This window comes from Octodon degus, unplaced genomic scaffold (assembly GCF_000260255.1).
Source record: "Octodon degus isolate 3935 unplaced genomic scaffold, OctDeg1.0 scaffold00007, whole genome shotgun sequence".
In the NCBI taxonomy this organism is placed as follows: domain Eukaryota; kingdom Metazoa; phylum Chordata; class Mammalia; order Rodentia; family Octodontidae; genus Octodon; species Octodon degus.
Window position 1 is genome coordinate 32,092,573 of NW_004524583.1, and position 15,592 is coordinate 32,108,164.

Here is a 15,592-nt window from a genome sequence, read left to right on the forward strand (position 1 = left end):
AAAAAAAAAAAAAAAAAAAAACCAAAATCTCATCAGGGAAAAGGTTTATTTCTTGTTTTTGGGATTCCTATTCCTACACACACACACACACACACACACACACACACACACAAATACACATACTGGCTCAGGGATTCCCTGCACTATTCCAATTCCAACTGGATTAGAGAAACAACTAGTGGAGAAGAAAGTCACTCAGAAGGCAGATATGGGCCCTAGCTGCTTGCCACTAAGCCGATGGACACTTCTAAGTGCTTGATAGGAGATGGGTTCCTGAGTTTGGGATCCCTGAGGCTGACAGAGATGAAGGGACTAGAGGGGAGAGGGGAGGGAGAAAGACACAGAGAAATGCCAGGAAAGAAGAAAAGGAGAGAGAAAGAAAAAGAGAAACTTTAGACCAGAAAAAGATAAAACCAGGACGAGCATCCAGGAGCCGCGCTGGCATGCTGAGCCGGCTTAGAGCCCTGGCCCTCATCTCCCTGGCTGTGGACTTTACACAAGGTTGCATAATCACACCAGCCAGGCACCATTCAAAGGTGGAAATGTGCCAGTGAGCCAGCCTATGGGGTTGTTGTTCTACTGCCACATGGAAATCCTCCCTGAGCTCAAAGCCTGCTGCTCTGGCAGCAGGGAAAGGCTGGCGGAGAACAGATTCATGCAGCCAGCCAAGGAGCGTACCTTCGTGAAGGTGACCAGTGGCAAAAGAGCTCTGGGAGAAGATGTTTGTGCCATCCCAACCCGGGGAGCTTCCAATACAGGGAAGTGCCAAATTGCTTTCCACACTGGAACAAGGCGCTGTGGCTTCAAAGTTCAAGGGTGTTTCACAGACAGGAAGAAAAAGCAGAAAAACAGTAACTCAACGGAAGGGGCCATTCTCGCAGGCAGAACCACTTGCTTTCTAATGCCAGGACTCCTGCTGATTTTTAAGTACCATATCATGCCTTCTTATTACTAAATACAATCATTATCATCCTCAAAAAAACGACATGACCCCTATCCACCTGCTTGCATGTTGTAGGTGAGACAGCTTGAGTGCTTCTAAGACGGATGGGCTCAGAGCTCCGATCTGTGCCACTGGAAGGGACCCTGGCTATTATCCCCAGATCAGTGGGTGGACCAACCATTTTTTTGCAGCAGGGAAGGGGGCCTTACAAAGTACTCAGCACCATGTAAGCTTTTGTCCATCCCTGTTTGACATGCACACAAAGAATTTCCTGGAAACATGGCTACTCTCCAAGGATTTCTCGGAGTAGAATGCCTCCTAGAATTCCAGAGTCCCTATCTTGTGGAACCTCGTTAGAAAGTAGACTTAAACTCTCAAACTTAATGTTTTTTTCGAAAGCCATTTTCTAATTGTGTGACTTTGGGAACTTGACTCATCTGCCTGAGCTTCAGTTTCTTTTCTGCAACGTGGGATGTGCATTAGCTTTTTATTTTCCTGTATAACAAAGTAATTCTCCACCTAAGTAGCCTAAAGTTACATTTAGTGACTTGTAGTTCCTGTGGACGTTAAATCTCACCCCAGATTAGCTGGGTTCTCTAGCTTTGGGTCCCTCACAAAGTTGCAGTACCCTCAAGCCTCCTTTGGGATAGATTTGCTTTTTAATGCACTCACATAGACATTGGCAGAACTCAATTCCTTATTGGCTGTAGACTAAGGCCTTAGTTCCACAGAGGCTATGGAGAGAAGGCCTTCTCAGAGCCTTGTCTAGTGGGCCTGTGCATGACATAACACAGCTGTTTTCTTCACCAGAGCAAGCAAGAAAGGGGGCCAGCCAAAGAAAGAATATTTTATAATCCAGAAGAAATGCCATCCCATCATTTTATCACATGCTCTTATTAGTAAGCCATTAGATCCAGCTTATACTCAATAGATACCAGCAGGAGGACCATCACTAGGCACTATTTTAGAAGGAACCTCTTTGGAATTGTAACAATATGATGCCTACCATTAGGGCTCATTTAAAAATTAACTGGGAGAATATGTTTAATTTAGGGCCAATATATTATATAATGTATAACTGGTATACGTAATTAATATTGCTATTAATGCTGTTATTGAATAATGGCTGTTTTACTCTTCTATCTACTAGAAGGAAAACTTACATGAGCAAATGAGATAACATGTGTATCTTGGGGCCTGACACATAGTAAGTGCTCAACAACCATTAGTTATTAATATATTAATACACTGTATTATTGTATGTTATCTGATTGCTTGGCCAAACTACAGGAAACCAACGTTGTGAACTCTGGTAACTTTTCAAGTTTTGTCTTATTTCCACTTATGTTGCCCATTTTTTATTTTTTAAATCATTTATTTACTTGTTTATTTAATTGGCACAGGGTCTCACTACACAGCTTGGACTTGTAGTGATCCTCCTGTCTCAGCCTCCCCAGCACTGGGATTACAGGTGTGTGCCACCACACCGTTTCGGTGGCCAGCTGGGTGCGGGGCCGGCATAGCATGCAGTGCTGGGGATTGAACCCGGGTCCTTGCGCTTGCCAGGCAGGCTCTTAGACTGCCATGCTATCTCCCTGCTGCTGGTCCATTTTTCTATGAGTACCCTGTACTTGCCAGAGCACAATTCCAGATCTAGGGTTTATAGAATATGAACGAAAAACCATGACCCAGTCTAATTTGCTGCCTGCCCTAAAACAAGAAGGGTCTGCCCCAACCTGTAAGGCAGGTTAACTAGAGCAGCACCTCCTATTTGCAGAAGAATGCAAGCCTGGCTTCATCCTTTCAAAAGAAGCTGGTCATTCCGTGGTCTAGGTCAGTCCTTGGCTGAGCAAGAGAGCAAGAGAAATACCACACAAGCTTTCACACAGGAGAAGGCGCCTAAGCGGCTTCCACCCGGGAGCTGGAAATAACAAGAACTTTGAGGTGAATAAAGAGCAACTTTATGATTAAAAAGTTGGAAAAAGCGAGTCAAGTTTGCAACATGATTGCTAAGAGGTTAGAGTTACCCAGCAAGGCGAGACCCAAGCTGGCTTTCTTAAAAGGGAGGAGGATATTGAGGACTGGCCTGTAGCCAGGGAAAATGAGCAACTATAATTAAGGAAACCCCATTATTTTGGCTTTGGGTCATTTCTCAGGACTCACCCCTGGTTATTATACAAGATAGATAGGAGGTAGCCTCTCAAAATACAAATGATTCCTCAGCCCAAACCCTGCTACTTGGGAAGCTGAGGCACGGAGATTATAAGCCTGAGACCTAACTGGGCAACTTAGTGAGAATTTGTCTCAAAATAAAATTTAAACCAGACATGGCAGTGTGCACTTCGTAGTTCCAGCCCTCAGGAGGCTGGGGCAGAAGGGTCACCAGGAGTCTCAGGCCAGCCTGGGATCCAGATGGAACTACATAGTAAGACCCTTATTCAAGAAAAAATTTTAGGAGTTGAAAAGGGCTGGGACATACCTCGGTGGAAGACTGGCCTAGCACACCAGAGGCTCCATCCCTAGCACCAAAACCCGCGATATCCAGCTCCAAGTTCACCTGTCTAGCAGCACTTGGTGCGGTGCCACATGTGGAGTGTTACGCATAGCCACACATCACCAAGGCCTACATCTCCACCTCCAGATAAAGTCTGATTTTCTGAGATGTAGTAACCGTGACCCCATTTCCTCCTGACATGTTCCCAAACATTATCACATCTATGCAGAGAAAGGCTCAAAGCAGAAGTTGCTGGGAAAGTTCCAGGAAAGTAAACGGAAGAGTTGTGTAGCAATAGTAAGTTCCTTTTCTGGTGACTTTTGTCTTCTCTCTTTCTAATTCTGTTTTCTCTGTGTTTGGGACAGAGGAGGCTTATAAGTTTCAATACTGCTTAATAATCCAAGAAGACCTCTGTTTGGCCTCTGGCAGGCTGGCTGATTTTAGAAGGTAAAGAAGAGGTCTGGTAAACAATAGGGATGTGTATTTATTTATTCAGCCCTTTCCTACACCACCACCAGAGCAGCAACCATTTCGTTTCACCTCCAGGAAGTGTATTTAGTAGCAGGCTTTCTTTCTTTTCCTGTTAGCTTCCTGTAAACGGACATCAGTGTCCTGATTGTCAGTTCAGCAGCTGATAACAAGGATGTTGTCATTGAAGTGGAGACAGACAGTATATTTCCTCTCATAGATTCAGACAATTCTAAGGGCAGAGAGAATGGGACCTGGTTGTGGAAATAGTAGAACAATTTGATTTCATGCTTGTTTCCCTTGTACCATCTTCCTCAGTGAAAACTCTCTCTAGTGGGATAATTATGAATTCCACTTGAGTAGAATTTGACACTGTCAGAAAGCAGCATCACATTGTATAGAAACAGAGGGGAGACGGAGACGCTACCATAGCCTGGTAACTACTGGAGGATTAATATGAGAGGCAGCTTGGGGCTTGTTCAACTTTGTTTCCTGGAAACTTACAAGTCACCTAAGCTTACCCTACACAGGATTCCATTTGCTAGCTCCCACTCACCTTACAAATCATGTTTAAAGTTACTGTCACAGGGGAGGCTTCCTTCTCCAAGCCACCAGTTGGTTGTGTGCCCCATTAATACACAATGTACTTCCACTTTGGATATGCACATCCCAAGGATTAACTTGCTTATCCAGCCTGCAGTGCATCGCCACTGGGATAACCAGGACCACATCCTTCCTGCTCATGATGCTTACGCACAGGGCTTGCCCATCAGTAGATCACTAGGTATTTAGTAAATAAATGAATGAATGAACCAGGAGTTGTCTCTAGGAACAGCTTTGCTATCTGACACAATCATTTATTTTTTGGGTGGTGCTCTGGGAGTTATAAAAAGGCATGTGTTAATTATCATATCATGATCACTAGTAGTTATAGTAATTAATAGTTAAAAGCACAGTGGAGTAGTAAAATTAAATAAAGCTCTACACTAGGATGTGTAGGCCATCCCTGCACTGACTTTGGCATCCCACTGCCTAGCTCTGTGGGACCGTTGTGGATGGGACCATTCCTTTGGGAAATTCTCTCTCTATTCCCGCCAACACTGGGAACAGCTAGAGCTCAGTTCCTTGTAAATCAGTAAACACTTTCTGGCCTGAAATGAAAGAACCTGGCCTTTTGCTACTTTCCCTTCAGGCTCTGAGAGGGATTTCTCAATCAAGGGTCTGTGCTGAATCACGGCTCCTCCATGGAAAACAAGCCAGCTCCCTCAGGGCAAGTGATGGAAGTAGACTCATCCTGCTAATCTTCTCGGCAGCCCCTGGAGCCTGCGGCGGGGGTTGTGACTGTGGCCCTCTCCTTTGGCATTCAAGGGCTACCCAGGAGAAAAGACATGTCAGTCCTATTTCCCCATTGCTCCTAAACAAGGATCTTTCTTCTTCTTTCTTCCTCTTTCAGGGAAAGAAGGATGCAAAAGCAAAATATTCTGATAGATGGGTGAGGGAAGAATGGGGTGAGGATTGGAAATGAAGGGTAATAAGACATGAAGATTCTCTAGAGATTCTTCAACAGTGCCCACATACAGGCTAGCTAAGGCACAACCCCGTTGCCAGGACACTGGAGAACCCAAGACTTCAGTCAGTGGGAGGTGATGACAGCAAAGAAGCAGGCAGATCTGATACACAGGTTCCTATAAAGAGCTATGCCCTGTGGCAGCGTTACTAACTGCTCAAGTGAGGAGAGGGAGTGGGCGCCCAGTGTAAGGCCTTGAATCAGGAGGCCCATACTCCCTTTCCAGCTCAGTCACCAATTTAAGGGGAGGACCCCCGAAGCCAAAGATGAATGTCAAAGATGCGGCTTACCCAGCTGCCCATGGGATGGGCAGATATTTTCAGGATGCTTTGAAATCTCTAGATGAAAGGAAATTCCAGGAAAAGCCATCATTACTTTGAACACTGATCATAGGGGAGCCAGAGCATCTGTGAGCTCCTATGTTGGAGTTGGAGGCTGCAGTAGTTTTACTGGTGGGCCAGTCCTGAGGGTTCTGTTTTCTAGTAGTATCAGTTGAGAACAGGGTCAGTGGTGAGAACAGAAGAATACAACCAAAACTCTCACTACCGGAGTATAGAAACTTCCAATCAAGCTCCAAAATGCTTTCTGTGCAGACTGGTTCTGGCCAGACCCAACTTGCCGAGGGGATGACGTGCAGGCTATCATCTGATAATACTTCTTTCTCCTCTCTCTTTCTACACGTGCAGAAGACTACTTAAGACATTAGTGGTGTACGTTCCCATCATCCCATCTACTCAGGAGGCTGAGGCAGGAGGATTGCTTGAGCCTGAGTTTGAGGCCAGATTAGGCAACACACAGAACAACCTGTCTCAAAAATAAAATAAAACAAATGGCTCTGACTTGCTGAAGGACACAAGGAAACTCCAAAGTGATCATCCTAAGTATGGCTCTCTGTCTTCAGAAGCTCAGCCTTAAAAAAAAAGGAACATGATATGCTTAAACTAAGACCTTTTTCTTTCTAACTGGCAGGTACATGACCTGGGTTCTCCTTCACTTGTCCCTCCTTATACCTTACCAAGAGTACTTTCACTGCACTCCCCCTTCTGCTCTCATGAATCATCTGGATTGCCATTCCAAAGAAAAAAATGTATCGCTAAGCTCTTGATTGAAAGCATGCTCCCCTCCTGGTCTCTTCAAAACTAACAGGCTGACTAAAGTCAGAACAGACCTTTAATCCAAGCCTGCAGCAAGTCCTCACCTGTTCTGAATGACATAGGCAGCAGTCACCCCGGATTACAAACATCAGAGAACACATAAGATTTTTCTGCCCTAGCTTAAAGTGGACAAAACTAGCTAGCTGATACAAAATGGGTCACCTCATAAAGTCAGAGCTGCTTGTAAAAGGCAAAAGATTTATACGATTTGAAGAGAAATGAGCGCATAGAGCTACATGTAAATGATGATGAAAAACCTGGAGGACAGGCATGTAACTTCTTTTTGCTTTTTTTTTTTTTTTTCCTGGAACCGGGGATTGAACTCAGGCCCTTGCACTTGCCAGGGAAGTGCTTATTCTACTGAGCCATCTCCTGGGCCCCAGGCATGTAACTTTTGAGGCAAGCTCTTGAGGAGGAGCTTAGCTAAGTCTCTAGACTCACAAAGGGTATGGATAAGTAAAATCACCATGAACTCATCTCTCAAATCCCCACATCCTAGGATTTCAATGTCACTTATAAAACTCCAATAGACTTATGCTTACAACCCAAAAAACTGGGGGGGGGGTTCCAAACTGTAGGTAATAACTGCATGGAACTCATACCAGGGAGGAAATGAAATCAAAAGACAGCATAGGTCAGAGCAAACTTACGAATTGCAGAATCTTGCATGAATGAAGCTGTGTGATTCTCAAGCTAGCCATTTTTCAACCCTGGTCCTATGTAGGAATCCCAGGTTCCTCTTCTGGTTTCAGGGATTCCAGTTCAGTGGGTTGAAGTAGGGCCCAGGAATCTGTATTGTATGTCGGCCAGGCTCCCCAGTTCATCCTAATTATAACCAGGATGAGGACCCTACTGGAATATCCTTTCCTCTGAGGAAAGAGACTGTTGGGTGGATCACAAGTCTAAGCCAGGCTGGTAATCCCTATAATCCTAATTGTCAAACTGCTTGGTTGGTGAATGATCACTCAGAGATGCACATAGCTGGTATCCTTGTGCCATGGAGCCAGCTCCAGAGTAACCTTTGGATGCTGAATTCACAGATAAAATCAAGCAGCATGAGTTTTCTGTTCCCTGGTTCACGTTAGACCCTTCTTCAAGACCTGTGAGTCTTGCCCACCTCAGATATGAATCAGCTCAACCTGTTAGACACAATGTACTACTCTTGCAAAGAAATCCTCAGACTTGCTATCCAGGACAGGGTGTGTTCTTCTTTATATACTTCTCTCATAGCTCTTTTGACACAGTGCTAGATGGTCATTTATTCAGTAAATACTTACTGATTTAAAATGAGATATGTGCTCCAGGCCGATAAATTGTTGCTGAGCATATTAGCAAATAGGGTAGTAGTAAAACAGATCAGACTAGGCGGTCCCTATCTCCAATGTCTCTGAAAAACTATTATTTTATTGCAGTAGCTGGAGACAGTTGAAAAGTCATCCAGGAAACCCAACTTAAGAGTCAGTTTTTACTCTGTTAGGAACACAGAATTTAAGTTCTTCAGAAGACAGACCTAAGAACAACTGCCAACAGGGTTCCTCGCAAACCTGTTCCTCTCAAACATGCCTGCAAGTGAAGGACAAAGGGATGAGAACTGAGCTTGGTATTCACCAGTCTTGACCGACCTAAGCATCATCCCAAATTATAATCACTGTAGGTACAATAGGATTTCCTGCTATTGTATAGCATTTATGTAGAATTTAGTGCTTAGTGTTTTCGAATGAATGTTTTTGAATGAATGAAGCTTTAATTCCAGTTCTGTTGCTGTATATATTTATACAAGTCACAGAATCTGGCTCTCACCTTCCTCATGATTGAGACAACAGCTACCCTATTTCCTATATGATTAGAAATTATGTTATAGGGCCAATGATATAGCTCAGTGGCACCAGCCCCTGCCTGGCAAGCACAAGATCCTGCGTTCAATTCCCAGTATTAAAAAAAGAGGGTTATTGACCCTGTGGTTGGCATTCTGCAGGTACCTGACAAATGGATGTGGTACACAGTCGTTACTCTGAGAGCAGATAACCAGCAGTTCCTAGGAACAATCTTGCATGGCCAAACTGACATCTAGTGGTATAATTTTATAACATATACCCTAAGGAGATTTAAGTGCTAGTTTGAACAAATTAAGAACAAGTAGACACTAATGGAGCCCCTACTTCACATGAGTAACAGGATTTAATCCTCATCGGTGATTTTCAGCCCAGGTAACATAATGACTTGTGAAACTTTTAAAACTAATATGTGGATATAAAAACTATTATCTGCCAACTAATGTTTGGATTTTGCCCTTAAAGATTCTGATTTAACTTGTAGGAGGTATGACTCAGGATGTGACATTTTTAAAAAGAGCAATTTTAATATACCTCAGGGTTGAGAACCACTGCAGCAGACCCCTGAGGAAGTTATTTTTCTCATTGGACAAAGGATGAAAGTAAAACTCAGGGTCTGGGATGCAGCACGGTAGAGCACTCGCTGAGTGCCTTGGTTACTTTTTCTCTTGTTGCTGAGACAAGGTACCTGATGCCCACAATTAAGGAAGGGAAGGTTTGTGTAGCTCACAGTTAGTGGAGGTTTCAGACCATACTTGGCTGGCTCCAAGGCAGAGTGGAGCATGGCAGAGGGCAGCTATTCATGGCAGCAGAAAACAACAGAAGCAGCAAGAGCAAAAAAGGAAGAGCAGCCGCAGAGAGCAGGCCTCTCTCCCGCCCTCAGGCTGCCCACCCCTGGGCGGGTGCAGTGCTCACACCCATAATCCCAGCATGGGACCGTGAGTCGATCACAAGCTCTAGAAGGCCACGCCATGACTGCACGAGGCTTCGGGGAATATCTAGACACAAACCATAACACTTAGCATGCTTGAAGCCCTTAGTTCAACCCCCCCTCACAAAAACCCAAAGTTCAGAAGAATAGGTAATTTCTATGAAGTCATATGGTAGCAAGGGGGCTGGGGATTTGGCTCAGCAGCAGAATGCTTGCTTAGCAAGCTGGAAGCCCTGGGCTAGGTCCTAGGCACCAAAAACAAAAACAATAAAATAAAATAAACCTCCTCTAAAAAGCAATTCAACCAAAAAAATACAGTAAAATCAAAAAAGACTAAAACCAAACAAGGCAACTGCACACATGGTAGCAGGAGGAAAAACTTGAATCTGTCATTTTCCCACCGTCAGGTGGTCTGGTTTCCAAGATCTGATGTGCTCACTTATCTTTTTCTTGGAGGAGGCTCACTTCAAGGACACTGAGGAGTTAATTACCTGCTCCTGGGAACTGAAGCTCTGTAAATACAGTAGGTCTTTGCTTACAAATACTTGAGTTTCAAACTTTCACAGGAACATGTAGAAGATTCACTTTGTCGGGTTACCAACACATCCGATTAACGAATGTTCTTCCTGAAAGGAGCTCATTTGTGAGTTTCGGTAACAGCTTTGTGCCGATAGGTAGTGTGTGTGGCCCGGTGAAGAACCTGATTGTTCTCTCTAAACTCTCTTTCTGAGCTTCAAACTGTTGCTCTGCTGATGGGTAAATTAGTAGTATGAGGCTGATTCTGACCTGAATAGCTACAGGATAAATTTTAAGCTCATGTTCTTTGTGAGATCATGGCCATGTTGCAGTCGTAACAAAGATTAAGATAATCATCAATTATTGAGCTGCTTATACTGCTGCCCCTTGTTTGGCCAAAAGCAGTTGAGATCCTGGGTACTGGCAAGCGAAGGAAATGGGAAAGTCTAAGTCCTAAGCTCTGAGACTCTTTCCTGAATTGGCCTCCCATAAATGTGCTTGGAAGACAGATGATCTTGAAAGGCTGTGAGGCACAAATCTATTCGAAATCCAACCTGTAGAAACTGCCATTAGCATAAGAGTGGAAAACTATCAGGGCCTCACCGGGTCAGTGACAAAGGCTGCAGCATATTATGGAGACAGACAGAATCTGGGCCACTTCCTGGCTCAAGTAGCACTGATGAGCTCCCTAAACCTCAGGGGAGCACGCCATAATTGGTGCCGGGCCGCAGTCGAGAGCAGCTGAGGAAGCTAAGTTTCAGCTGAGTAGCGCTTTAGGAACTTTCTAAAAATCTTTCACTGAAGGTCACCCACTGTCAGTCTGAGGGCTGAATTTGGCCCAGAGATGTTTTTGCACAATCTTAGTTTACAGTGTTTTAAATACTTTTTAGTTCATTGAAAATATTTAACCGTGGAGAGATTTCACATGAAAATCCAGACTCGACATGAAATGTAATGCTGAGAACCTCATGGTTTAGATCACCACGGTGTCCCCAGAGCCTAGAATAGTGTTTTTGAACGAGGTGGGGCTTGGCTTATTTATTTTGTCTAGTTCTGCTTTAAGGTGGGGTATTGCATGCTAGGCAAGTGCTCTTGACTGAGCTATACCTCCAGCCTAGTAAATCTTTTAAAATGTAAGACAGAGTCTCACTAGCCCACGTGGGCCTTTAAGCTTGCAACCTTCCTATCTCTGCCTCCAAGGGTGGTGGGATTACACATGTGCACTATTATACCTGCCTAAGTCATTCCTCTTTATTGCTGAATAACATACTATTATAGGACTACACTACATTTTCTTTATCCATTCATCAATTTGGGATTTTTTTTTTTCTTTTTGACTAGTATAGATAATGAATAATGCTGCTGTGAACATTCACGTTGATTTAGATTTCTGGCATTATCTCAGAAGAAAATTACTCATTGTATATTTTTGTGCTAAAAGCAAAGATTTTGAGTGTGTCTACTTTAAAATCTGCCATAATTAAAAAAAATTTTGTTTTGGCACTTCATTTTAAAAAATAGCTAGGGCTGGGGAGATAGCTTAGCAGTCTAAGGGCCTGCCTGGCAAGCGCAAGGACCCAGGTTCAATCCCTGGTACCACATGCCGTGCCAGCCCCAGAACCCCGGGCGCACTGTGCTGGCCTGAAACCAGCGCTGCAGAGGCTGAGACAGGAGATTCACTATGAGTCTGAGCTTTGTAGTAAGATCCTGTACTGAATAAATAAACAAAGATTTAAAAATAAATAACAAATAAGAAAATAGAACTAGAGTCTCAGAAAAACCAGTGGCCAATTTCCACTTTTGTCGTTGCAAGGTTCTGTGACCGTCTTCAACAAAACAAGACCATTTTATCTGTTTGAGCAACAAACCCCTCAGAGCCAGAAAAACTCTCATGCTTCCTGGTATATCCATGATAACTACTAGTACCTACTCTTGGTACATGGACAGTGACAATCTAGATCAATGAGGAGGCAGGGTGGAAGAATCAAAGAATCAAGCCATAGCCATTTGAAGGTTGTGGGAGGGAGAAAGTAAATTCTCATACAAGTTACTCTTTCTTTTTTCTTTTGAGACAGGGTCTCCCTGTGTAGCCCGGTTGGGCCTTGATTGCAGTAATCCCCTGCCTCAGCCTCCTGAGTGCTGGGATACAGGTGTGTACCACACGCCCAGCCTCACAACTTAACTCTTGATCTCTGATTATCCATCCCTTGATAAGGTCTGTTGACCTTGTTCACTAAGACATGCTAATTTTGATAGAATGTATAAACTAAGAGAAATGTGAATCTTGGTTTAAAAATGGACAATTTCTCTAGATCCAAAGTAAAAGCCACCATTGTATTTTCCTGCCATTCTGGGCCAAAATGAAATGGCCTTCTACAGCAGGATAGCAACCGGTCACTGGCCTCCTCAACCAGGCGAGTTAATGAAGCCAAAAAAAGGGAGGGAATGAAGACACACTAAGAGAATCAGCCACAAAGGACAGGTGAGGCCTATTAGGAAGGAACTGGAGGAGTGTTTTGTCATCAGACCATTTTGTTCATATGAATAGATTAGCAAAAACGTGACAGCAGGGAGAATGGCTGCTAGCCTGTCTACTGTGAAAAAAGCGGCGAATCACTTTGGCAACAGGAGAGGAGACACGTGCTCTCACGGGTCCTGCCAGCCCGTGCCTCCCTCCAGCCCTTCCTCCTGTCCCTTCCAGCACCTGCAAAGTCCTCCTCGCTCCCCTCACCCCGCCCAGGTCCAACAAATTTCTCTCATCTTTGACTCCGTGCCCTCCTGCCCTGTACTTAGCACAGCCACTGCATGCCACACAATTCCCACTAGATTAAACATATTGTCGTGAAAGCTTCCTGTATGTGTGTCTCTAAAACCCCTTGTAAACTCCTCGACACAAGGGCCGTTTCTTCTGCTGCTGCTCCGTCTCCCACAGTGGTGATGGCCCAAGAGACCTTCTATGTGGCCTTGCTGGCTGGCAGCTGAGAGAGTTTAGTTCAGCTCTCTTGCTCCTGCCAGCAATGAAAAGAGCGCACAATAAAGTCCTTTCACTATTAAATGGCAAATTCAAAGATCGAGGAGCTGAGAAAGTACTCGGGCAGAATTATCCATTGTTCTGAACGCTTCGTGAGCTCCAGATCACACAATCCTCAGGTTAGATGTGGAAATAGATGGGAATGTACGAAGTGCTGAATGAACACCTGGGTTACAGGAGTCAAGGAAGGGGAACGTTTGTCATGCATAAATGGACACTCCCCAAAGCTGCCCCTCCACCACGCTTCATAGTTGCTAGGAGTTCATAGTGGAAAATATTACTGTTTATATTTTAATAGCTGTGTTACCAGAAAAGCAGCAGCGATTAGAGAGAAGAAAATGAGAGAGGGGTTCCATACTGCCATTTTCATTCTTGAATGTTCCTATGCTTTTTACAGTGTAAACAGCAATTAATACTTAGGAAAGAAAACTAGATTCATACTCCGAATTCTGGGTCTCTCCTTTTCTATGGTTGTTTTGAGTGTTATGTGCTCTTACAGACTCCCATCTTATGATAGTTTTCAGCTTCTCCAGAGTACTTAAATCTTTTAAGCATTAAATATACTGAAGCTCATAAGAATTATTAACTATTAAGTCTTGAAGAATTATTGCATTATCTCCCAGGAATTTAAGTGTGTTCACACCAATCCACTCAAAACAAAGGGGAAATTATTGAGTTGATCTGTTTTTGTTCTTTTTAAAATTTTTTTTTGTTTTGTAATAATCTCATGACATGACTGCCACATTGCCTAACAATCCCTGTGACATGCCTTCTTCATTGCCCTTAAAGAACTTCCTCTAGAATGAGACTAGACATACAATTTTTTTCTTAAAGTGAAAGACTAGACTTGTAGATTTTTTTAAAAAATCACCTGGGCAGTTTATTAGACAAATGAGATTCTAGTTTGGGTTCCAGAGGATAATTTGTATAGCTTTGTTTGCAAATCTTTCAATATTTCTACTTCTACTCTAATAAATTTGGAGCTCTGACCCATATTTAATATATGATTTTCAGAAGTATGGAAAAATATCCTCTGTCACCAAATGTGGTATCAGTTTTCTTCAACCCTCTGTGTATTTTTTGATATTGGAGATCCAGCTTGGGACCTTGTGCTTGCCAGGCAGACGCTTATGCTGCTGAACTGTATTCCCCTCCCCCGGCCCTTCACCCTCTGTGTAATTACTACCCATTAAGAAATCAAGTCTGCAGTTAAATAGTTTGTCTTTATAAACAGTGACAAGATTGTACAACATCAATGAAGAGACAGAACAGACCTGGTCCACTGTGGCTGTATCTTGGAGCAAGAGCAGGATTCAGCCTGATGAAGTACCTTTCCTTTCAGAGAGAGAAGCCGTGTTGGAAAAAAAAAAAATCTTCCGAATATTATCTCACTTAAAGACCTGAGGTGTGAGATTCAAACGGCCCCATAGCAATCCTTTTTTCCCGGGCAGTGCGTAGATCTTTGACAAATGACAAGTGACGTCTGTTTTGTGCCTTTAGATCTAGGACTGGACTTTGTGACCAGGGATTTGGTGTGCGTGGCTTCACAGGCTGCAAAGAGAGATTAACATATGAGTGCATATGTCACACATGTGCTCTTGTGTGAGAGGTTGGCTCAAGGTGAAAGTTTCTTTAGTGACAATATGTCAGGGTAGCTCTCTGAATTACTGAACCGAGTAAGAGGATAGACTCTACAAGCACAAGATCTACTTCCCAAGACCCTAGTCAAAAAGCCAACAGGATGTTCAATGGCAGACCATTTACTATACATCTAAACAATTTTTATATATCAAGCTAACAGACTGTTGAATATAACAGTTTTGTTTCCTACCTTGACACGACCACCAGGTCTGAGTTTGGAGCTCTCAAATGCTTTGGAGAATAGACCGAATAGGAGAGCTGGCCCACAGCCCACCCACCTCTCTCTCCACTTCCAGCTCTATCCCACGCTCTGAGGATCTCAGAGTTACCAAAGACTCCCCAATCTGCATGTTCAAATTACATTCACAACATTTGCCAACAACCACCTGTTGGTCATTCCTTTAGTCCAAGGCGGTCCACCTGTGAGAATACAACCTGGCCCACCAAGGCCCAAAAGTGGGCAAAACATTCCAGGGTTTCAGGTACCCGGAGTATACTGTGTATACGGTGGGTGTGGACTCTGCTAGATTTCAGACTTTTTACCCTGTGAGGATGGATTGTAGTCAGAGGTGAGGGCTGACTCCTCCAAAGCAGAGGCCCCAGGGCCAAGGCCCCACTGACCCAGGGCTGTACTGGTTAGGTTACTGCTGGCCATGCTAACAGGAGGCTGCATTGGGCACTCTGCTGGCTGCCTGTGTACTAGAGTGATGTTATGCCGTCAAAGTGCAGGACCACAGGCTGACAAGAACATGTCCTATGGTGCCCAACACTGACATAGGTTAGAAGGGAGATAAAACTAGGACTTTAGTTGCATGTATACAGCTAGAAGCTAGTTTTTGGATAAATTTATTTATTTATTTATTTATTTATTTATTTATTGGTACCAGGGATCAAACTCAGGACCCTGCACTTGCCAGGAAGGTGCTTATGACACTTGAGTTATCTCCCCAGCCAACTATTCTTTTGAGTTATCATATATATATAAGTCATAAAGGAAAGATGTAGTTCTTATTGA

At 43.7% G+C, this 15,592-nt stretch overlaps 1 protein-coding gene across 3 annotated transcripts in view; it reads right to left on the reverse strand.

Annotated features, from left to right (window-relative positions):
* Window positions 1-14,229: 14,229 nt before the first annotated feature.
* The window catches only part of Heatr4 (HEAT repeat containing 4), a 39,050-nt gene continuing 37,687 nt past the window's right edge, over window positions 14,230-15,592 (reverse strand). For all 3 annotated transcript variants that reach the window (XM_023703436.1, XM_023703439.1, XM_023703435.1), the window contains one exon: window positions 14,230-14,487. In XM_023703436.1, coding sequence (XP_023559204.1) covers window positions 14,329-14,487 — 159 coding nt within the window. In that variant the 3' untranslated portion in view covers window positions 14,230-14,328. The remainder of the gene's footprint in view (window positions 14,488-15,592) is intronic.